At 40.9% G+C, this 24,505-nt stretch overlaps 1 protein-coding gene across 3 annotated transcripts in view; it reads left to right on the forward strand.

The window, feature by feature from the left end:
* Positions 1–24,505, forward strand: part of SecS (Sec synthetase) — a 203,652-nt gene that overhangs the window by 24,970 nt on the left and 154,177 nt on the right. For 2 of the 3 annotated variants that reach the window (XM_080268681.1, XM_080268682.1), the window contains exons 2-3: positions 80–209; positions 8,422–8,565. In XM_080268681.1, the coding sequence (XP_080124807.1) occupies positions 80–209; positions 8,422–8,565 (274 nt within the window). The remainder of the gene's footprint in view (positions 1–79; positions 210–8,421; positions 8,566–24,505) is intronic. The other variant, XM_080268683.1, reaches the window with a different exon arrangement.

Here is a 24,505-nt window from a genome sequence, read left to right on the forward strand (position 1 = left end):
GTATGATAATAATCACAGTTTTCTTTATAACACCCACTGTTACTACGATCATTGCCATTAAGTAGTGCCCGCTTTCCAGCGCAAGTGTCCCAAACAAGGATGGGATGACCTTACAATTGAACTCATTCTCAATGACCTGGCTGCCATGGACTCCAACAATTTCTCTCACAACTGTGGAGTTGGTGAACGGGAAGGGCGGGTGTACTCTGGTAGGTTGTAGTTTTGTTTTGTTTCATTTATAAAGGCTCCATTGTGCTTGCAGGCATCGGCCATGGTCACCTAATGGTGCCTCTCCATGCTGCTCAATCTCTGGCAGCCTCCCTATTCAGTCCCTTATCCCTGAGGCCACACTCAATGACCTCGTCCCAGGTCATTTTTGGTTTACCTCTCAACCCCAACCCTGACATTAACACTTCTCTCATTCTGTATCTAATTGTCATCCCCCATCCTCTCTACATGCCCAAACCATCTCAGTCTACCTCTTCACATCACAACACCAATACATTCCAGTCCCATCCCACCTCTTGACTCTTCCATCGTAAACATATACCCCAGGCCTCGCATTCAAAGACACACTGCACATCCACCTAATCATTGTCAATCTGTATGTTTAAGCATGCGAATATCCTCTTCCTCAACTGCCCACGTCTCATACCATACAGCATTACACTCCTAACACATGGCACATGCAAAGATTTCGTATGCTATACCTCATACCAATCAATCTGGCCAGGCATGTATGGCAACACTGTTCCTGCCGAGATTCTGATTGGCTGGAGGTGTTTGTTCGATTTCGTTGTTGCTAAAACTGATACTCTTTATATTATCAGATATGATACTGAATTTGTCGACAATACAATCATCAAACGCAATAAGAAATCCATTATATACTTATCAGCAATGAAATTTTCATAGGAAGATAGAGATATGAGTCAACAAAGTATTATAACAGTCCAAGTCAAGGTCAGCATTCAAACAGTTCCTTTAAATCTCCAACACTCTGTAATATAACAGAAAATTAAAGGAAACCTGCTTAGTCTAAGCATTGGTATAACACATTTAAATTTTAAGATCAGTCTGCACCCTTTAATCGTGCCACAACTCTGAATAATTAAAAATTCTAATGAAAAGACGAGTTCTGCGGGGAGGGAGGTTTGAAAAAATCGCGAAAAATCAAAGTAGGCTAAAGGAAAACTATTTCATTATATATCCTCTATTATCACAGTACGGACTGATCTTAAAATTTATTTATTTATTTTTTTTAATTGATTTATTTTTTTTTATGTGTCCGACTCTGGGCAAAGGCTTCAGGGCCTATATCTCGGGGGCAGTAAGCCTATCCCAAGGCCTAGTAGTCCTCCTACACCTCCACATGTCATCACTTCGGCACTAACACCAACCGTCCATATTGAGTACATGCTAGGACTGTCTCATACAGGACTGATGTATTGGTATTAGCGGGGGTAATTTTATGACATGTCGGCGGGTCATCTGGTAGATCAGGAAAGTCTGCTTTTATGAAATTCAAATCCTTAAACTGTTCCCTGCCCCAGCCAGGATTCGAACCTGGGTCCATCAGGCCTGCAGGCCATCTCTCTACCGATTCAGCCACCACCTTCCCCAAATGTGTTATACCAACGCTTAGATTAAGCAAGTTTCCTTAATTTTCTGTTATATTACGGAGTGTTGGAGATTTAAAGGAATTGTTCGAATGCTGACCTTGACTTGGACTGTTATAATACTTTGTTGACTCATATCTCTATCTTCCTATGAAAATTTCATTGCTGATAAGTATATAACGGATATCTTATTGTTTTTTACGATTGTATTGTCGACAAGCTCAGTATCGTATCTGATAATAAAATGAGTAGCAGTTTTAGCAACAACGAAGTCGAACAAACACCTCCAGCCAATCAGAATCTCGGCCGGAACAGTGTTGCCATACATGCCTGGCCAGATTAATTGGTATGAGGTATAGCTGCATACGCAGGCGATTGGCATGACGATTTTATGGTGACTGGTGTCAACAGGCCAATCCTCATTGTGTGGGGCCCTCAAGTCCAGTCGTCAGGCATAATGACTCCACCTCATTGAATTACGTCTAGTTATAATTCCCCATGAGGCCAGAAGAAGGTATGGCATCATTGGCGCCAGTCATCTGCATGCAGGGATGGTCCACGCCAACCGTCTGCATGTAGGATCTGTCCATCGCCACTTCCGCTAAGTCATGAACAAACACTGGATACAGATACACGTGCCTAATGCTGAAATCTGCTTTTGGTAGACAGCCACTGTGTTGTGACAGTTTGTCTCAATGTAAAAAACTTGTGACTTTATCCGAGAGTTTATAGAGGTGTATAGGAGCTTCCCAAGCTTGTGGAAGGTGTGACGTGCTGATTATTCAAACAAACAGAAAGGCATGCTGCTTATGAACAACTTGTAAAGTTGTGCAAAACATTGAATGAAAATGCCAACATTGAATTTGTAAAAGCCAAAATTGTAATGTTTTGGAGTTCATGTAGAAAAGATCTTTAAAAAGTTTGGGAATCCAAAAGATTGGGGGCTGGAGAAGCTGACATATATGTGCCCAAGTTATGGTATTATTAGCTGCTTCTGTTTACAGCTACTTTGGAAGCTCCAAGAGAATCGACTTTGAACTTGGAGACTTTTTTTATTTTTTCCCCACCACCATAATTACAATAGTTTGACGTATTAATTTCTTCTCTGGTTTTCTGGTAAAAATGTGTTACAAAGACTGTACCGTAATTTACATACCTTCATCAAGTCGAATATTAGAGCATCATAAATTGCTTAGCATGCCTCTGGGATTATTACTTCAAGAGCTTGTGGGGAGATACCTGTTGAAAACTAAATCTTCCAATTACTCTCCTGTTAGCTGAAGAGTCACACTATTGTGACCATGAAATAGGATACAAAAACCCACTCTGGCAGACGAAAAAAGATGTATTCCAAAACGTTTCGGTGACAGCTGTCGCCCTCCTCAGTGGATCTACAGACCAAGAGTGGTACATACAAATGCTGAGAAGCTGCTTATATGCAGGGTGAGGACACCTTTTCCCAGCCACACCTTATGTGACCTCACCAGACTCTCCCTCTACTCTGTCCACGACCTGAGTGAGGGATTACAAGGGGCAGCAAGGACCTTGCCACTAATCCTCTCATCACTGGATATAATTTATACATTCCTTCAGTATGGTTAAAATTATTATATCTCTCTATACATACAGCTTCCACAATCCTACGTTTTCTAGCCAAATATTGTACAAATGTACAGTAATCCCGCATTTTTTGCGGATTTTTTGTCTACGGTTTTGCCCTCTCGCGGATTTTCTTAGCATTAATAAGTTCAACAAAAATATCCTTGAATATACAGAAAACAAAAAATTTGAAATTCCTGCAGCTTCCAATTGTAGCGCGGTAAACTCACGCCACCCTCTGTCCCTTTCCCGTGGCCCCTCTGCCAGTGTTACCATATCTAGCATAATTTTATTCTTTTAGCATAATTTTGATAAAATTTTCGAGTCTGGAATATTTTTTAGCATATTAGAAGTTTTAGAATCATTCTAGCATAATATAGAATGGAATGGAATATTTTTGGAATAATTTTATAAAAGCTACAAATCAGGGAGAGAGAGAGAGAGAGAGAGAGAAAGAGAGAGAAAGAGAGAGAGAGAGAGAGGGAGAGAGAGACGAATAAGGTAAGAAGATGTTTGAATAGTTGGTTACTTTCAGTTTGGGCTTGGTTGGGTTGGATTAGGTTAGGTTAGGTTAGGTTAGGTTGGATTAGGTTAGGTTAGGTTTTAGGTTAGGTTCGGTTTGGTTCGGTTAGGATAAGTTTGAGCTTTGTACTTTACCCATGAAACCTAGGTTATTCTGATGGATTTTGGTATGATTCATTCGATTTTCAGCTTCATATCAGTCGGAAATGATCATTTTCTGTGTTTCCCCCCCTCCCTATAACCCCCGATTCCCCAAAGATCCCCCATTGTTGCAGGGGGATGGGGGGGTCATATCTCAAAATCTGGTTATTTCTGACGGAAATGATGCTCAAAATCGAATGAATCACATCAAAATCCATCAGAAAAACGTAAGTTTCGTGGGAAAAAGCAGTAGGCTATGGGCAGAAAACCGATATTTATCCTCTTACTGTATGTAGGTTCATTTTAATATTTTCATAGTAAACAATACATAATTAATATGTTGCACGAATATGTATAGAATTTTATCATTTAGCTTCAAGTTAGCATAATTCATTTTTTACTTGGAACAAATTTGCTCAATCTAGCATAATTTTTTCATTGCCCTAGCATAATTTCGTTGTTTGGATATGGCAACACTGCTCTCTGCCCCGCATTCCTCAGTCCACGCCTGACTGCCTTACGTGTCTGGTGTGCTTGTAACCGCACTATGATATGGGCCTCTTGCCTCCCACTTGCTTTCCACATGGCCCCAGGATGTAAGCCAGCCTCACCAAAGGCTAATAATACAATTAGTAAGAACTCCAAAGTGACAAAACGATCAAGAAAAGTTATGACCTTAGCAGAGAAAATTGTGTTACTGGACAAGCTAAGAAACGACCGTGGGAGTGTTTGATATCACCAGTTAATGCATCTTTTTATTTTGTACTGTTTTGTGAATAAATGTGTAGATAATTGTGTATTACAGTATGGTGTTTACGTTTTTCCTTCATAATGGAGTATGTGCTTTCAATCTTGTAAGAAGGTATTTCGGGATGAGTATGGAGGTTTCGGGACAATTCGCAGTCACAACAAACACAAAACAATTCGCCTTCATTAATGAAGATAGCTATGGGTGACGCTAGAATATAATTCAAAGGCGACTACAGCAAGGAAGAAAAGTTAATTATTGACTAAAGGTGCAACTAATAAATAATATCCAGAACCTACGCTACTGAACATAGACTTTGATGGATCCCCCTGAAATATAGTTATTAAAGTATTGATTAATTAATAATAAGTATATTGATAAAAGTATTGATTAGTATATTTATAGAATGGCGGGGAATCGTCCAGGGTGCGAATTGTTCTGAAGGGGAATCGTCCATGTTTTGACGGGGAATTGTCTGACGGCGAATTGTCTCGCAATCAGTATGGACATGGACTGTGTGATGGGCAGCATGGTGGACACAAGTGTAAGATTCAATTGTTAATAGAGTATTCGCGGAATTGACTTTTCGCGGGGGTTACAAGAACGTAACTACTGCGAAATATGCGGGATTACTGTAGTAACTATAAGAAACGTAGGATTGTGGAAGCTGTATGTATAGAGAGATATAATAATTTTAACCATAGTGAAGGATTGTATAAATTATATCCAGTGATGAGAGGATTAGTGGCAAGGTCCTTGCTGCTCCTTGTAATCCCTCACTCAGGTCGTGGACAGAGTAGAGGGAGAGTCTGGTGAGGTCACATCAGGTGTGGTTGGGAAAAGGTGTCCTCACCCTGCATATAAGCAGCTTCTCAGCATTTGTATGTACCACTCTTGGTCTGTAGATCCACTGAAGAGGGTGACAGCTGTCACTGAAACTGTTTGGAATACATCTTTTTTCGTCTGCCAGTGTGGGTTTTTGTATCCTACTCTCCTGTTGCTAGGAACCTCAGTGTTTTAACTAGCCCCTTCTCTGCTGATATGGATTTCCTCATTACTGTATCTTTTATCACTGGGGAAACCAGGTTTAACAGACGTCTGAATGAATCATTAGTCATCCTTAAAGTAATTTTTAAAATCTTCAGGGTTATTTTCTCTCATTTCAACCAGCAGCACTATATGAGACAGCTGGTCTCTCTTTTTTTTAGCCATGGTTTTGTCCACATTCGACATTTTTTATTACAACTTTCCTTTTCATTTTCATAATTTAACAGCACAGTTAGTACCACACTCTTCAGTCTTTTACTTAAAGCCTTGATGAGCGCAAGTGTCCAGTTTCATACTAGGAGGGGAACTGAGAACTTTCCACCAATCTCATGCCTCCACACACACAGATGACATGCACCTTGATGCCTGTCCCCACTCCAAGCATTAATGACAATCATCAGCATTTGTGGGGTTTCTGCTATGACACTAGGAACTGATGTTAGTTCACAAACGATAATCACCACACCCATCGGCTGTGTGTGTGGCAAGCTTTAGCATGGAGGGAGAGCCCTCTCAACGTTAGGAGAGGCAACAGCTCCCTGACTTTCTTCCAACCACTCCTCATTCTAGCCATGGACCTAGCTCCATCCCCACCTCCGGCACATAACATGTCTCCCGAAGAACAAACTCTTCCACACACTCAAGCGACTCGCCAGTAAGATCAATCGTTTTTTGTCTGGCTATCTCCACGTGCTCTCCTCAACACACAGCACACATGAAATCAACATTATCTCACAGTGAACCTCTAATACCACTACATCTCTTATGCACCCGCTTATCACAAACACTGCACAAAATGGAATTACTTCCCACTCCCTTGTGTGTAGTGGATATATTATATTAGTTACTGGTGGTAGACTTGTAGTTGTGTTAATAGCTGTTATGGTTGTGTGGTACATAAGGTGATGGACGTGATATTATAGCATCATCATTTTTTTTTGTGGCCCCAGGCACATTTGAATATAAACCCAATGGACAGCAAGTTGTCGTTGCCGTACCACAGTCCACTATCCTCCTTTTGGAGGATAGGGAGGGATGTTTGTATAACCATACAGTATATTGGTGCCACCACATGAAGGCATCCCTCTCCAGCATCAGCGTCATTGCAGATATAATTACAGTACATTGTATGATTTATGTTATGATGGTACCTATTTTTGAGACAAGATACTTTTGTCATGAATACTGTGTAAAGATGTAGTAATATTCATATCCTATGAGATCTTATACAAAGGTCTCAGGGTAAAGAAACCTACCAGAGATGCTTAAAAAAAAAAAAAATAAAATAATAATAATAATGAAAGGTACCATCAATAGACCAAGGTTACACATGCTAGCATGTTCAGAGGCCTTTAAAAATGTAAATATAATATTTGGTATTTTATCCTTTAATTTCACTCTCATCTTAAATGTCAGGACCAACTTGCCTAGCCCTGGGGTCCTATGCTCCTCCTGGGACAACATAGGATTGGGTGATGGATGGATGGATTGATAATCCATTCATTAAACAGACTGTTATTGACCTTTCTGACTAAGGAAAGTATCAGCTACTAAAAGAGTTTACATTGTATTTGAAGATTGGTAGTTTGCATCAAACATTCTGTTACAGGGAGGGTGTACACAATAAATATGAAGTCTGATCAAAAAGTATCTGACCATTATCTGGTGTAAAACACAAGTTTACCTGCTGAATTCAGACTTTAATCCTCTTCAAAGTATGCTCCTTGTGACACAGTACACATAGCCCAGTGGTCCATCCATTGCAGGAAACAATTTGTAAAGTCAGTTTTTAGAATCACCAATAAGATCTTTGTTGCATTTGTCTTTATCTCATTTATGTCTGCAAATCTTGATCTCTTCAGTGGCATCTTCAGTTTAAGAAATAGCCAAAAGTCTCAGGGAGCTATGTAAGGAGAGAAGGGATCCTGATGGACCTGTGTGATCCTGTGTTTGGCCAAAAATTCCTGAATGAGATGGTTTGAGTGGGCTGGAGTATTGTCATGGTGGAGCTGCCAGTCCTCCAACTATCACAACTCTCATCTCTTGTGACAGTGCATTCTGTAGGCAATGGAGCTCTCATTTAGCCCTATTTATTGATTGATTGACCTTCTGGAGTGTATTGGTAAAGAACAATGCCCTAGCAGTTGGGGGGGGGGAAAAAAAAAAAAAAAAAAAAAAAAAAAAAAAAAACTGTCAGCATGAGCTTTGCCTTGCTCCGAACCTGCCATGCCTGTGTTGCCCAAAGCTTCATTGCCAAAAGCCTGCTGAATCATTCAGATGGTTTCAGGTTGCATGTCACCAAGTTTTTTTTACAAAATCTGATGTAAAAATGTTGCTTGATTCACTCAGTCATCGTGAAACAGAACAAAAATGCGATGATCAAGAACATGTCCTAAAACACACGCTGCTCGGCAGCGACTGGGCCGGGCAGCATTGCTGAACATAATCAAGCATATGGACAATGATTCCAGGTCACTCTTCACCGAGTTGCATCCCTCGTGCTCCTACTGGTTTTTAAAAATTAATATGATTGGATGTTTTTTTATCACACCTCATATTTTTCCACAAATGTTGGGGCAAGTCACTCATTTAGCTTTGGTAGATTGTCTGCCTTGTATTCACAGGGTCTGGATCTGAGTCTTAGGTTTTGATAGAGTAAAGATCATGATTTCTGTCCATTATTCTGTCTCCATGTCTGATATGTTGAACATGCATCATTTTATTATCATTTGTTATTTCTAATAGATTTAGTTGCCAAGCGTCACTTTCGACTTGCTCATGGACTGGGCCGATCTGGTGACTTGGCCGAGACTCAGCCGAAAGCTGCAGGCTCAAGTATCCTCTACAAGTTGACTAATGCCATGATGCTTGATCTTATTCGACAGATTGGTGAGTTGGCTGAAGGGGTTTTATCTGTTGTGACTGTAGCTATAGTTGACTGTAGCTATGTATATAGTTTTCAGTTTATTAATTCTAATTCTTTGTGGCAGTTGTTCCCAACCTTTTTCATTCTGTGTCTCCTGGACAAAGTACAATAACAACCTCCATGGCTCCCATTTATCATAATGCATCTTTATTTGATAAAGTAAACTATACATCATTGCTGGGATGTATATATTGTAAGTGAAGGCTTAACAACTTGGGCAATCAGAACTTGTAATTTGGAGAGGTTTAACTTACATTTTTGCTGCCAGTTGAGTTATCAGTGACTGATTTAGAGTAGTGGCACAGCACTAGTCATCATGACCATGAAAGCACTTATGCAGCGCCACTTTGATGTTCCTGCTCTGCAGAGATACCTGTAGGTAGACAAGAATATTGGAAGCTCCTGGACAGCCAGTTTACAGAAAACAAAATAGCAGACAGTTCTCATTCTAAACTTTATAAGGTTCTTATCATTGCTTCCAAATTTTAGGAATTATCTTGTATTGGCTACAGGTATGCTCCCTATGAGAAAATAAACAGAAAAAGGATTTCTCAAAAATTTTGTCTCACAATAAATAGTTGGAAATTCTGTGAATCCAGATACTGAAGATTATCCTATGACCCCTAGATTGGGAACAACTGCTTTATGGTATCTAAAGAAGAAAGGTGTTGTAGCCTCTGTCATTGTTCTTATTATAAATGTGCAGTGGTAGTGAGGGATCATCAGTTGAGGAGAGAGTTGTGTAACCACACTGTGATGAAAAAATGTCTTAGAAATTAACTTTGGCTGCATGTGCATTGTAGAGCTGGATATGAGATTGCTGGTGACCCAAATGGTCCTGTGCTTCCCCTTACAGTTCACCTTGCTGTATTTTGGCAGCCAGTCTTTTACACTAATCAGCCATTTAGCAGTGTGCATACTGCATAGTCGTGTTTTTACTCAACGTCTCATATGTTTCTCCATTCATATTATTGCAGTACATGGTTAAGTAATTGCATTCTTTGTGTTAATATGCTTCTTAGTACATTCTGTATAATCTAACTGTCTGTTACCAGATTCCTTAATCCTGTAAGATGTGGCCATAAACAAATTTTCCATGTTTCTGTGTTCTCTGTCATTTGCCTGCCTTCCCTCTTAACTTGCATCCCCCTCTCTCATATATTTCTCCACTACATCTCTCCACTGCCTTCTTGGTCTCCCCATGCACTTCACTCACACAGCTACACTCTCCTAGTCAGTCTCTCATTATCCATCTTCACTACATGGTCAGACTATCTCAGAGTACACTTCATTCACATCAATATTAACACCACAGAGTTCCTTTACTTCCTCATTTGTCCGTCTGTCTCTCCATGTGACTCCACATTCTCCTCTCAGATAACTCATTTCCACTGTTCTCACTCTTTACTAGTGTCCTTCCAACAGAGTCCAAGCTTCACTTCCATGTGTTAAAGCGGGAATCACAATACTGTCATGCAGCAACTTTTTTACTTCCATGCTCACTGTCCATTTCTTATCACTGCTTTCAGTGAACCAGCAACTTCTCTACCCTGCTGTTCTATTTCGAGCACTTCCTCCTCTAAACTTCCATTCTTACTTACCACACTACCTAAGTACTTTAATGCCCTTACATTTTTTTCCTTACCATCCAGTCTCACTGTGTCTGCTGTGACTTCATATCTCTCAAAAACCATAACTTTTATCCTCAGTCAGTCGTTCACATTTTGATTCCGTGTCCTATATATGCTACCATATTCATTCTACAAACCTTGCTGCTTACATTCATTCTCTCTTACCAATACAATATCAACAGACAATAATACAGGAAGTTTCCAAACCCTATCCACTTTCATTAGAGACACTCCAACATTCACTGCCATACTTAGCATATATATATATATATATATATATATAAAAACAGGTCATACTGGACGTTCCCGTGACGCTGACAGCCAATCAAAACTTTCGATCAAGTAGCCTCCCCTGTCCGCTATCGTGACGTGATCGTGATGTCGTCCAATGAAAAACGCTTCTGCTCTCACGTGATGTTTTGTTTAAATTTCTCCCGCCACAGCTCCACTCAGTCGCATAATTCGCATTGGACGGTGCTTTTTTCTTGCTGCATTTTCTGCCCTTGCTACTGCATTTTACCCTGCTCACGATGCCTAGGAAGCCTTCTGAGAACCCCAAGAAGTGGTGGCACCTCCCTCAGGCCACCAAGCCAGAATTCATTGAGAGGCAGAAGAATGGGGAGAGGAATTTCAGAGGATTTATGAGGGAGGCTGAGGAGGAGCAGCAGCCATTATCCACTAGTGACGCCAGCAGCCATCCTCCAGGGACCCAGTAGGACTACCTACAGCCTCGGATATCACCTTCCATTCCCATCAAGCCCACCAACACTATCCTGAAAGGTTAGTTATCATTCATAGTACAGTACCATTTATTATAATTACAGTAGTACCATCCATCCATCCATCCATCCATCATCCAATCCTACATTGCCCCATGAGGAGCGTAGGAGCCCGGGACTAGGCAGTTGGTCCCGACATTTAAGATGAGAGTGACCAACCTCACTCATCCCTGAGTGGCATTACATGAGCAATCAACCCCAACCACCCATTGGATATAAACCTTCACTGGCTCAATCCGATTGGGGCACAATAATTACCCATTAAACCACCAGGCACCAAAATTTGGTTATATGGTTACCACCAAGCATAGTAAATGGTTTCCTGGTACACAGGAAATCATTTGGCTTGTCTCTCAGTATAGAGTCACCCATAGGCTGAAGGAAGTGGAAAGAATGAAGGAAAGAAAGACAGAAGAGGGAGTGTAAAGTCACCCGTAGGCAGAAGGACAAGGAAAGAATGAATGAAAGAAAGACAGATGAGAGTGGAAGGAAAGAAGGATGGAGAGGAAAGGGCCGACACCCGAGAGCAGCACTACGTGAGTGGATGATGAGCGCCCCCACCTACCACAATATGACAGTGGACCTTGCAAGTGGGGAACAAATCAAGAGTGAGAGCAGTGGAAATGAGTTACTTGAGAGGAGCATGTGGAGTGACATGGAGGGACAGGTTGACGAATGAAGAAGTGAAGGAACTTTGTGGGGTAGATGTAGATGTGGTTGAGAAGATTAGGAGAAATACACTGAGGTGGTTTGGACATGTGGAGAGAATGGAGAATGAAAGACTGACTAAGAGGGTGTATGTAGGTGAGGTGGAGGGAGGGAGAGGGAGGGGTGGACCGAGGATGAGGTGGAGGGATGGAGTTGAGAGGTATATGAGGGAGGGGGGGGTGAGTTGGGGGGAGGATAATCAAATGGTGGGTGACAGAGTGACTTGGAGGCGTTTTGTCTGCTGCCACCCTTTGCGGGATTAGGGCGTGGGGCTATAGATAGATAGATAGATAGACCAATATATGTATAGGTATATGGTAGGTATTTAGGGTGACATTTCCTAGGGTTGCTGACATAGATCATTTTTCCCCATAAGCTCTGTTGTTTGTCCAACATGTTTTTGGTCCAACACGGGACCCATGCATGACAATATTAACATGTTGGACGCGTGGGTAGTTGTGTATACATATATATATATATATATATATATATATATACTCAACCCTCAGCTATCACTCCCAATTGGTCCTGCTATGGCTGCGCTATAGTCGAAACCGTGATAGCCGAATTGAAGAACTAATGGAAATAATTCTAATTGGTGCCATGACCTCAATCTTTACCCGTAAGATATCCATTTTGTACCACTTATTAACATACAATAGTCCAAAAATGGGCATGTTTTATGATGTGATCATGATTCTTATAAATACCCCTCACAGTTGATTCATTGATGTTATATTTCTTCCCCACACTTCGCTTGGTCTCGCCATTGTCTATAAGTTTCACATTTCCAGTTTATCTGCATAACTTAGGTTCTTCCTTTTCTTTATTTCCCTGCCAGGTGCCGCAGCATTATGTTGGGTGATAGTAGTGGGACAGGGAGGGGGTACGTTGGCCATGGTCATATCATAAAAAAGGTTATTGTTCTCGCTGTCACTGTTCACGGTCTGAGGGTGCGCACTTGAATGGTTTGGCGGGCAGGAGACTCGGTCGGGCAGCCAATCAGCGCTTGGCTGGCGCTTACGTCACATGACCAATCACGGAATGAAGCTTTTGTTGGCTGGGTGGAGCACCAGAGCCCGGCCTTCTTGAAAATTTCGAGCATTTCCGGTGCACAATAGCGGGCATTTAGTGCTTGATAAAGGTATTTGGGTAGTTTTTTATATAGGCGTGATAGCGAGGTACGCTATAGCGGAACCCGTGATAGCCGAGGGTTCAGTGTATATATATATATATACAGTATGTATATATATATATATATATACAGTATATGTATGTATGTATATATATATATACAGTATGTATATATATATATATATATATATATATATATACAGTATATGTATGTATGTATATATATGTATATATATATATATATATATATATATATATATACAAATTCTATATATATATATATATATACAGTATCTTTATGTATCTATATATATATATACAGTATGTATATATATATATATATATATATATATATATATATATATATATACAGTGGTTTCTCGAATTTCGATGAGCATGGGTACCTAAAAATCACCGCGAAATTCAAACCATCAGAATTTAAACTGACCCTCTTATGGGAAAAATTAGTTTGGGTCAGGGGCTTCCGAACCTAACTACGTAAAATCATGATTTTTTTCCCACTCCCCCTGTAAACTTTATGAACTATAATTGTGGATAAGTAACTGTAGTTCTGCATTGTATTGCCATACTGTCAGGAAGTGTATACTTGGTGTATGTCTGCCTTTTCATGTATTACCATTTCTCCTTTGGCTGCAAAGCTTTAGAGGTGCCAGGCTACTCTTGTCCATTACTACTGCTACCCAAAGAACCACTCTTCCTTGCCATCTTGAAACAGGTAAGTTGCAACAAAAATACAAAGAAAATACATACAACTAAATTGCAGTGAAATGCATGTCCACACGTGGAAGGTACAGGCTGAAAGTGCAGCACTTGGCTGGAGAGGGCTGGCTGCTGACAGGACAGTCGCAAGATGGCCACCGACAACAGAACATCACCTTGCAGATGGCTTGTTGTTGGTGGTGCCTACTCCCATCTGGAAGCTGTTGTCCTTGATCAAAATAACTTTCTTCATTTTTTGTCTCAGTCTCTATTGTTCATTTCTGTGTTGCTCCTTATATGCATATTTACTGTACTTCTCTTTGATTCAGTATTCTGCCTACTGTATTTGCTACCACCTATAATTTATTTTGTTTTAGTATTTCTATTATTGTTTCTTTTCTTTAATTTCTCTTGTTATATCTTCGAGTTATTAAAGTATTGATTAGTTAATAATACTGTAAGTATATTTGTAGAATGTCGAGGAATAGTCCAGGGTGTGAATTGTCCTGATGGGAAATCGTCCATGTTTTGACGGAGAATTATCTGACGGTGAATTGACTTGACGGTGAATTGTCTCGGAACCTTATCATCGTGTGCTCCATATTGTTGATTTTCATTCTCTTCGTGACACATGTCACATACAATGTTAGGTTAGGCTCATACTTTTTCTTATAATTTTCCTTCACTTCTGGCATTTTGGTTTGCATAAAAAGTATTATCTTTGCTTGTTTTGGTAAGAGTCTGTCCCTGAGAGCATCAAAATGTGCGACTTTGCATCGAAATGAGAGGTAGGCAGACCACTCCAAAATGCATTGAAATTTGAGTCATCGAATTCTAAACTGTCGAAATTCGAGAAACCAGTGTGTGTATATATGTATATATATATATATATATATATATATATATATATATATATACAGTATATATATATATATATATATATATATATATATACAGTATATATATATATATATATATATATATATATGTACATATATATATATATATATATATATATATATATATATATATATATATATATATCTATTGCCAGATGCCTCGATCCCGTTTGGGGTGGCCACAAACAAATCACCTCCAAGTCGCCCTGTCCCCCGCCATTTCACTGCCCTGCTCCCAACTCACACCCCCTCTCTCATATACCGCTCCACCCCATCCCTCCATCTCATCCTCGGCCTCACCCTCCCTCTTCCCCCCTCCACCTCACTCACATACACTCTTTTCGTCAGTCTTTCACCCTCCATCCTCTCCACATGGCCAAACCACCTCAGTGTGTTCCTCATAACGCTTCCTATCACATCCACATCCACACCACAACGCTCCTTTATATCCTCATTCGTCAGCCTGTCTCTTCATGTGACTCCACAGGCTTCTCTTAAATAACTCATTTCCACTGCTCTCACTCTTGACTTGTGTCTTTCCAACAACGTCCAAGCTTCACTTCCATACGTTAGAGTTGGTATCACAATGCTGTCATGTAGTAACTTTTTCTCTTCCATGCTCACTTCCCTGTTTCTTATCACTGCTTTCAAAGAACCAGCAACCTTTCTTCCCTGCTGTACCCTTTCAAGCACTTCACCCTCCAAACCTCCATCCTTACTCATCACACTGCCCAAGTACTTAAACGTACTCACATTTTCCAATTCTTCACCATCCAGCCTCGCTGTACATTCAAAGACCATCACTTTACTCTTCCCTATATTCACCTTTAGATTCCGTTTCTTACACACTCTCCCAAACTCATCCACCAAGCCTTGCAGCTCCTCTTCGTCTTCACTCAACAACAGAGTATCATCTGCAAACAACAGTACAGGGAGTTTCCAAACACTATCCTCTCTCACCAGGGCCACTCCAACATCCACTACCCTACCTTGTACCTCTTTTATTACCCCATCCATGTACAGATTGAACATCCATGGAGACATGACACATCCCTGTTTCAACCCAACTTTCAGAGAGAAAAATTCACTCAGTTCACCATCCACACGCATTGCATCCTTCGCACCATCGTACATACTCTTCACAGCATTCAACAACTCCCCATCTACTCCATATATTCTTAACACTTTCCACAATCCTTGTCTATCCACCCTGTCATATGCTTTCTCCAAATCCATGAAAGCCACATACAACTTCTTTCGTTTCTCTAGAAACTTTTCCACTAAAGATCTAAGAATGAATATCTGATCTACACAACCTCTTCCCTTCCTAAAGCCTCCCTGTTCTTTTCCAACTAATTTCTCTGTTCTTTCTCTAACTCTGTCAATAAGTATCCTGCCATACACTTTTCCTATTATACTAAGAAGACAAATGCCCCTGTGATTACCACACACTTCTTTTTCCCCATTTCCTTTGTACAAGGGAGTAATTATACCTGACTTCCAATCCTCCGGGACTCTACCTTCCTCCCAGGCCAATCTGCACATCTTCCACATCCATTCTACTACTATCTCTCCCCCATGCTTCAGCATTTCACCACACACTCCATCAATTCCTGGGGCTTTCCCCGATTTAACTTTCTTCATTGCTTCCACAACTTCTATCCTACTGATTTCTTCCTGTCTTCTCACCTCCCTCCTTCTCCCAGCCATTCCCCAGTAGTAATCTACCATTTTTATCTTTCACTCCCCTGCTAACTTCACTTCCACCCTGTCTTACTCTTTTCACCTCTTTCCAGAACATTTTCTTACAGTCTCTCCACTTTACACTCAAATTCCTTCCAAATTCCTCATCCACTCTCTTCTTACTCTCTCTTACTAATCTTTTCACCTCCCTCTTTCTTTCTACATATAACTCTCTCTTCCGCCTCTCAACTTCTTCCACGCCCCTATTTCTCATCTATTCATTGTATGCTTTCTTCTTTTGTGCCACGGCCTGTCTCACCTCTTCAGTCCACCACGCTGTTCCTTGCACCCCCCTCTGTCTTCTCTTCCTTCCACACACCACATCACATGCTGCACATATGTCTTCTGTAAATATCCTACACACACCTTCCACGTCTCCCATCTGCTCCAATTCATATTTGCCCAATCTTTCCTCCACTTCTCTCTTATACTCTGCCATTTTCTCATCCTCTTGTAACCTTTCCACTCTCCTTGCAACTACTCCTTCCTCTCGTCTTTCCCTTCTTCTATTCCTCCATCTTACTTGAATCCTAATTCTGGCCAGCACCAAGTAGTGGTCAGAAAGTCCACTCCCCCAACCTCTATAAACTCTTGCATCCATTACACATCTTCGCATCCTTTCATCCACACACACATAATCAGTCATTGCCTTCCTTTCATTCAGTTCACCACCCACCCTTCTCATCACTCGCCATGTATACCTGTGGATCATTTTATGCCTGAAGAGGGTATTGGCTATCACCAACCCCCTCCCAGCACAAATGTCCACTAATGCACTGCCATTCTCATCTATCTCAGCAGGCACACCCCACTCACCAACTATTCCATCCACCTTCACATTCCCAACTTTACCATTCATATCACTGATTAAAAAACACTCTCTCTTTCCTTCCAAACTTTTCCATGCACTCTTCTACATTTGTCCAGAAATCTTCTCTCACTCTTCTAGCACGATCTTGCGTTGGCGCATACACACACACAATCGCCCACATTTGTATTCCAACTTTCAACTTTACCCACACAATCCTTGACCCAACTGATCCATACTGTCTTATGCTTTTTTTCCATCTTTTACTCACAACTATACATACTCCTTCCTTTGCCCTCTCATTCTCACCTACTCCTGCACATATACCCCATCCATACTCCCATTCTCTCACACTTTCTCCTTTCCATTTTGTTTCAGTTATTCCACATACATCCACTTTCGCACCCTCAAGCACCTGGACAATCTCTCTCTCTTTCACCTCATCATTCACTCCTCTTACATTCCATGTACTCATTACCAAGTCCTTTGTCCGGTTCTGGGTCGTCATCGTTTGGTCAGTCCTTGTCCAAGGCTTGTTTGTTTGTTTTTTTAGTTAGTTGTTTTCCGGGGAAGGGCACTAACCCTCCACCAACCCTTTTAGTCGCCTTTTACGACAAGCAGGGATACTGGGGGAGTATTCTTGAAAACCCCCCTACCCCCAGGGGCCACTGTTAGCAGATATTTCCCCTTCAGATCATCAGCACACCTTGACAGACTTCTGTTTTGAATAAATATTTATTTTGAGTACAAAAAGAAAAAAAAAATATCTGCATTGTAAATCGATATTTATCCAAAACAAAACTCCATCAAGATGAGTTGTTGGGCTAGAGGCAAAACACTTCTGCTAACTTTAAGAAATTTTAATTTTGAATCCTGATTTTCTGTTAATAATTAAATTAAGCACAAACTTTTGACTGAATTTCAAATACTTAGGTGTGCAAACCTATATGGTGATAAAGATTAAAATATTTTCCAGTTAAAATTGCCGATTCTGTCCAAGATCGAGATCACATTCGATGATTGTTTGTACTCGATCATCTGATTAGTGTTTGGCCAATGTTAGCTGATATTTCCCCTTCAGATCATCAGGATGCCTTGACAGACTTCTGTTTTGCATAAATATTTTGAGTACAAAAAAATGTATCTGCATTGTAAATCGATATTTATTAGAAAACAAAAGTTCGTCAAGGCGAGTTGTTAGGCTAGAGGCAAAACACTGCTGCTAACTTTAAGAAATTTTTGCTCTGAATCCTGATTTCTATTAATAAATTAAGCACAAATTTTTGACTGAACTGTAAATAATTAGGTGTGCAAACCTATATGGTGATAAAGATTATAATATTTTCCAATTAGAATTGCCAGGTCAGTCCAAGATTACATGTTTGTATCTTGGTCAGCTGATTAGTGGTTGGCTGACCTTGTGGTGCTCCATTCCTTGCTGATTTTCCTCTTTTTTTTCCCAACTTTCTGATCTTCTTCTATCATACCCTCCACATTCTCGTTAACAACTGTCTAAACAACCATTCTTAGAGTTGTAGCTAGCAAAATACAGCTTTTGTGTCAGTTATGATTATTGTTATTGCGTCAGTGTTATTATTGTATGTACTGTGTATGTTAGTTATGTTGGTATAGGTAGCCTACATCCCAGAATGCTCTAGAGTATCGGAATAATTGCCAGACAGTATTGGAGAATTCGGACAAAGTATGGTAATAGTCAGGGGAATGGTATGCGGGGCCGGACTTTTGCCATCCTCGGCCTGGTCTACCCCCCTTTTAGTCCGGCAAATCGAGGGTCGAGTGTACAATAACCGAGTTGTATGAGTAGAGGGGCGTACGAATTACAGGGTTCCATTGTGTGTGTATACCGGTATCTATATATATATATATATATATATATATATATATATAGATAGATAGATATAGATATACAGTATATATTCACTCTCATCTTAAATGTTGGGACCAACTGCCTAGCCCCGGGCTTCTATGCTCTTCATGGGGCAGTGTAGGATTGGATGATGGATGGATGGGTGGATATATATATATATATATATATATATATATTGTTACGGAACAGAGAAAGATAACGTACACTTTAACCCTTTAACCGCGGGTATTGTTTTGGTCTGACTGTCCTCTCCCGCGGGGGTTTCAGCCAAATGTAAACAAACCTTTTAACCTTAATAACTCTGCACAGAATAAAGCTAGAGAAAAAAATAAGGTACCATTAGAAAGTACTAACCTTCAGCTTTCCATTGATGTAGGTTTCATGACTTCGTTGACTTTCACAGGACGGGCAGTGCCGTTAGAAGTGAGGGGTGTAAAATCACTATTTTTCGCTCACACATCATTACCTTCGCTCATACACCATTACCAAATGCCAACCTCATTCTGATAATAATACTATAAACATATATGAACACTGCACATACGATAAACACCCACTCTGTGTTCACTGAGGCAGGTAAAAGGCACTGTAATTACCTGCACTTCACTGCCACATCAGCGGTGTTGTAATCACTATTTTTCGCTCACACACCATTACCAAATGCCAACCTCATTCTGATAATAATACTATAAACATATATGAACACTGCACATACGATAAACACCCACTCTGTGTTCACTGAGGCAGGTAAAAGGCACTGTAATTGCCTGCACTTCACTGCCACATCAGCGGTGTTGTAATCACTATTTTTCGCTCACACACCATTACCAAATGCCAATCACATTCTGATAATAATACTATAAACATATATGAACACTGCACATACGATAAACACCCACTCTGTGTTCACTGAGACAGGTAAAAGGCACTGTAATTGCCTGCACTTCACTGCCACATCAACATGTGTTGTCACTCACACAGCTGGACAGATACTGATGCGCGCTTGGTCAGGGGTGGGGTGGGGGGCCCAGGGGGTGGGAGGTGGGGCCCCAGGGGGGGGAAGAGGGAGGTGGGGGTCGGCTGGAGTGAAAGAACTTAATAGCTACTCTCCCTTGAAACAATTGGCGCACGGAAAAAACGCGGGGTATTCAAAATATTCACAAACATTCGAGAATGACACCCGCGGTTTGGTCCAGTTTTTGCAACATCATTCTGGAATGACACCCGCGGTTAAAGGGTTAAGTGAGAATGCTAAGAGTCACTACTGTCCCGTAAAGTTCCAGGTTCAAAACAAAAGAGTTAGGTAAAATTACAAGTTAAAGTTTAATGCTCAAACTAACAACAAAACATTCAGGACTCATAAGGATAATGTAATGGCAAATAAACAGGTTAAATATATGGTTAACTGCAATAGCCTCTATTAACACGAAATTAGCAAGAGTAAATTTATCTAAGTCAGCCCTGATAAAATGAGATACCAGATAATACTCAGTGAATGCCAGATAAATTCTTACAGATACAAACTATTATCAAAAATGACTGACACAACCCAACATTAATCACAAAGACCTCACTAGACCTAAGAACTAACCCTATGCTACACAGCACAAGAAAAAATACAACAGTTATACTCAAATTACACACAGCTGCTAGATGTTTGGAGATTTCTTGAGCACTCACAATAATAATAACTGTACAGGGGAGGACAGAGATGTGATGAAAATGAGGAGCAGATCTAAGTGGTAAAGATGCAGAGACTGAGCTCATTATATAGGGGCCGGCAGAGCTTGATACAACTTGTAAGAAGGACGCGCAAATGAAGCGATGGGGACAAACAGTTGACAGTCCCGCACTGAATAACAGAAAGGACGACTTACTCTACTATAACGGTAGAAGGGGGGAACTGAGGCAGAACACGCTCGTGATCAAACATGCAGCATACTGTGCGTTAAAATTACGCAAAGGATGATGAAATCATAGGCTATGTAACACCTCCCCACAAAGAAAAAGAAATTTACAAAGGAAATTTCTTATTACTCTAAAACAATCTGTCTAAAGTCTAGATAAGCAATCTGCAATAACATTTTCTTTCCCCTTGACATGTTGTATGTCTAATGAATACTCCTGAAGAAGTAGACTCCATCTTGTCAATCTCTGATTTTTATCTTTAAACTTACTAAGGAATTTCAGTGGGTTGTGATCGGTATAAATGACTATGGGGTCAAAACCAGAACACAAATAAAATGAAAACTGCTGTAAACCCAAAATCAAGGCCAAAAGCTCTTTCTCAATAGTGGAGTAGTTCTTTTGAGGTGGAGTGAACTTCTTACTGTAATAAGATACAGGATGTTCAATACCCTGATCATCCTCTTGCAGCAAAACAGCCCCAGCTCCTGTATCACTTGCATCAACAGCCATCTTAAAAGGCTTAGCAAAATTTGGAGTAGCGAGCACTGGCTGACTTAATTGAATAGCTTTAAGTTTGTTGAAAGAGGATTCACAGTTATCGGTCCAGACAAATTCAACTCCCTTTTTCAGTAGGTCTGTAAGTGGTGATACAAGAATAGAAAAGTTAAGAACAAATCTCCTGTAATAACCTACCATTCCCAAAAATCTTTGTAGCTCTTTCCTACTTTTAGGTCTGGGAAGATCACTTATAACCTGAACCTTAGCTCCTGGTGGTGCAACATGTCCATCACCAATTACATACCCAAGGTACTGAACTTTAGCTTGACCAAACTCACACTTTGATAAATTAGCTACAAGATTAGCCTGAACCAAACGCTCAAGAAATTTACTGACATGGCATAGGTGATCTTTCCAATTGTCACTGAAGATTAATACATCATCAATATAAACAACACACCCTGCCAAACCCTCTGTTACAACATTCATGAGCTTCTGAAATGTGGCTGGTGCATTCTTCATACCATACGGCATTACAGAACATGCAAAAGCCTTTCCTAGTGTTACAAAACATGAGATCTCCCTAGCACGTTCAGTCATAGGTACTTGCCAGTATCCCTTTAACAAATCAAACTTACTTATGTACCTAGCCTTTCCGATCTTGTCTATGCAATCTTCCACACGAGGGAGAGGGTAAGTGTCTGTTTTGGTTATCTGATTAACACGTCTGTAGTCAGTGCAAAGCCGCTGTGACCCACCTGGCTTAGGGACTAGAGTGACAGGAGAACTCCACTCGCACTGACAGGGCTCAATCATCTTGTGGTCCAACAGGTAGCCAAGCTCCTTCTCGATGAGAGGAACTTTCACTGGGTTCACACGGTAAGGAGGCAGTTTAATTGGCTTTGCGTCTCCAACATCGACATCATGCATCAACACAGTGGTTCTTCCTGGAGTGGCACGGAACACTTGCGGGTACTCCTGCAGTAATGCCGAAAACTCCTGCCTTTCCTTGGGAGGTAGATGAGAAAGCTTAGTCTGGAGATCATTCATGATATCAGGATTCTTCCCCAAACTATCACTCAGGCTCATACTGCATGGGAGAGCTTCACTTGCAGACTCGGGTGGAACAGCTACAGTGCAGACTGGATTATTTTCGTCCCGCCTGTGATATAACTTTAGCATGTTGATGTGACATAGTTGCTTGCTCTTTCTACGATCTGGTGTGGCGATGACATAGTTGACATCACTGAGTTTCTTCTCCACGAAATAAGGACCACTAAACTTGGCTTGAAGAGGTTGCCCATGAACTGGTAGCAGAATCAAAACCTGATCTCCTGGCTGAAAGTGGCGTAACCTGGACTTCTTATCATATCAAGTCTTCATCTTCTCCTGAGCAGCTCCTAGATTCTCTCTCGCCAGCTGTAAAGCAGTGGACAGCCGTTCTTTGAACTTCATCACATACTCCAGCAGGTTGACGTCATCTTCCTCCGACAGCCAGCATTCCTTGAGTAACTTAAGGGGTCCTCTTACTTCATGGCCAAACAGTAGTTCAAAAGGTGAGAAGCCCAGTGATTCATTTGGAGATTCTCTTGCAGCAAACACAACGAATGGAAGACCTTTATCCCAGTCTTTCTGATGTTCCAAACAATATTTCTTGAGCATCGATTTGAGTGTTTGATGATATCTCTCCAACGCTCCTTGGGTCTGGGGATGGTAAGCTGAAGACGTGATCTGGGTGATGCCCAACTCTTTCAGAGACTGCTTGAAAACATTCGACATGAAATTACTTCCCGGTCTGACTGTACCTCCTTGGGCAGACCAAACTTTGTGAAGAACCCTAGCATTTCCTTAACCACGTTCTTTGCTGAGATATTTCTAAGTGGAATGGCTTCAGGATAACGAGTAGCCATATCAATCATGGTCAACACATAAGAAAATCCTGAAGAAGTCTTAGGAAGAGGGCCCACAATATCCACCAACACACGGGTGAAAGGCGCCTCAAAAGGAGGAATGGGAACTAGAGGTGCAACCTTTTCGGTCTGATTACACTTTCCCACAACTTGACAGGTGTGACAAGACTTACAATACCAGGAAACATCCCTGAAGATACCTGGCCAGTAGAAGTGTTTCAAAATGCGTGCCACAGTCTTCCTCACTCCAAGGTGTCCTGCCAAACTGGAATCATGAGCCACTCTAATGATATCCTGCCTACAAACACGAGGGATGACAACTTGATGTACAACCTCCCATTCACAGTCGGCTGATGCTGTTGGGGGTCTCCACTTCCTCATAAGTACTCCTGACTTTACTTAATAACAAGTAGAAGCACCGGCTGACTCTTCTTCATTGTAAGCAGAGTTAGCTAGACCTTTCAACTCAGGGTCAGCAACCTGCAACTCAACCAACTCTTGACGAGACAAATTATCAACACTACGGGGTACTGCCTCATCTGGTGAGTGGTCCAAATTAGCAAGAAAAGTGTCAGCTAGGATAACATCATCATCATCATTATCCTCTAAATCACCAGTAACTTTAGACTTAGCCCTAGTGACAGCACATGCAGGGAACACATCAGGGACATCGTAATCCTGGGTCGCAGCCACTGGCTCACTAGACAACTGAGGAGCTGGACACACTTGACTTCCACCAATATCATTTCCAAGTAAGAAAGTTACACCTGACATTGGGAGTGTCTCAACCAACCCAACCATAACGGAACCATTAACAAAACCAGACTCTAAATTCACTCTGCACAGAGGGACAGAGAAGTAATTATTCCCTACACCTTGTAAGATTACAGTTTCATCAGAGGAATTAACATTAGAGCCTAGAACATTGGTCAGCATAAGGGATTGGCAAGCACCTGTATCACGATATATTTTAACTGATTTCCTGTCATTACTGTCCAGAGGACTGACAAAACCATCAGACAGGAAATTAGCACATGAACTCTTGAGAGTGTCACCCACGTTACTGCTCAAAAGAGGAGCTCCATCATGAGAATTTAAGTTACCCCTCAAAGCAGGTTCAGTTAACTCAGTTAAAGAATTCTGGGAACTCTCAAGAGTGGACACTAGACCAATTGACTGAATATTTAAAGACTCCTTTTTGTTCACATCACACTGTCTCCTGAAACATCTCTCCGTAGTATGACCAAGCTTACTACAATAAGTACATTTACTTTTCT

This window comes from Coenobita brevimanus, chromosome 29 (assembly GCF_032717465.1).
Source record: "Coenobita brevimanus isolate Jiangsu-jjx chromosome 29, ASM3271746v2, whole genome shotgun sequence".
NCBI classification, from domain to species: Eukaryota; Metazoa; Arthropoda; class Malacostraca; order Decapoda; family Coenobitidae; genus Coenobita; species Coenobita brevimanus.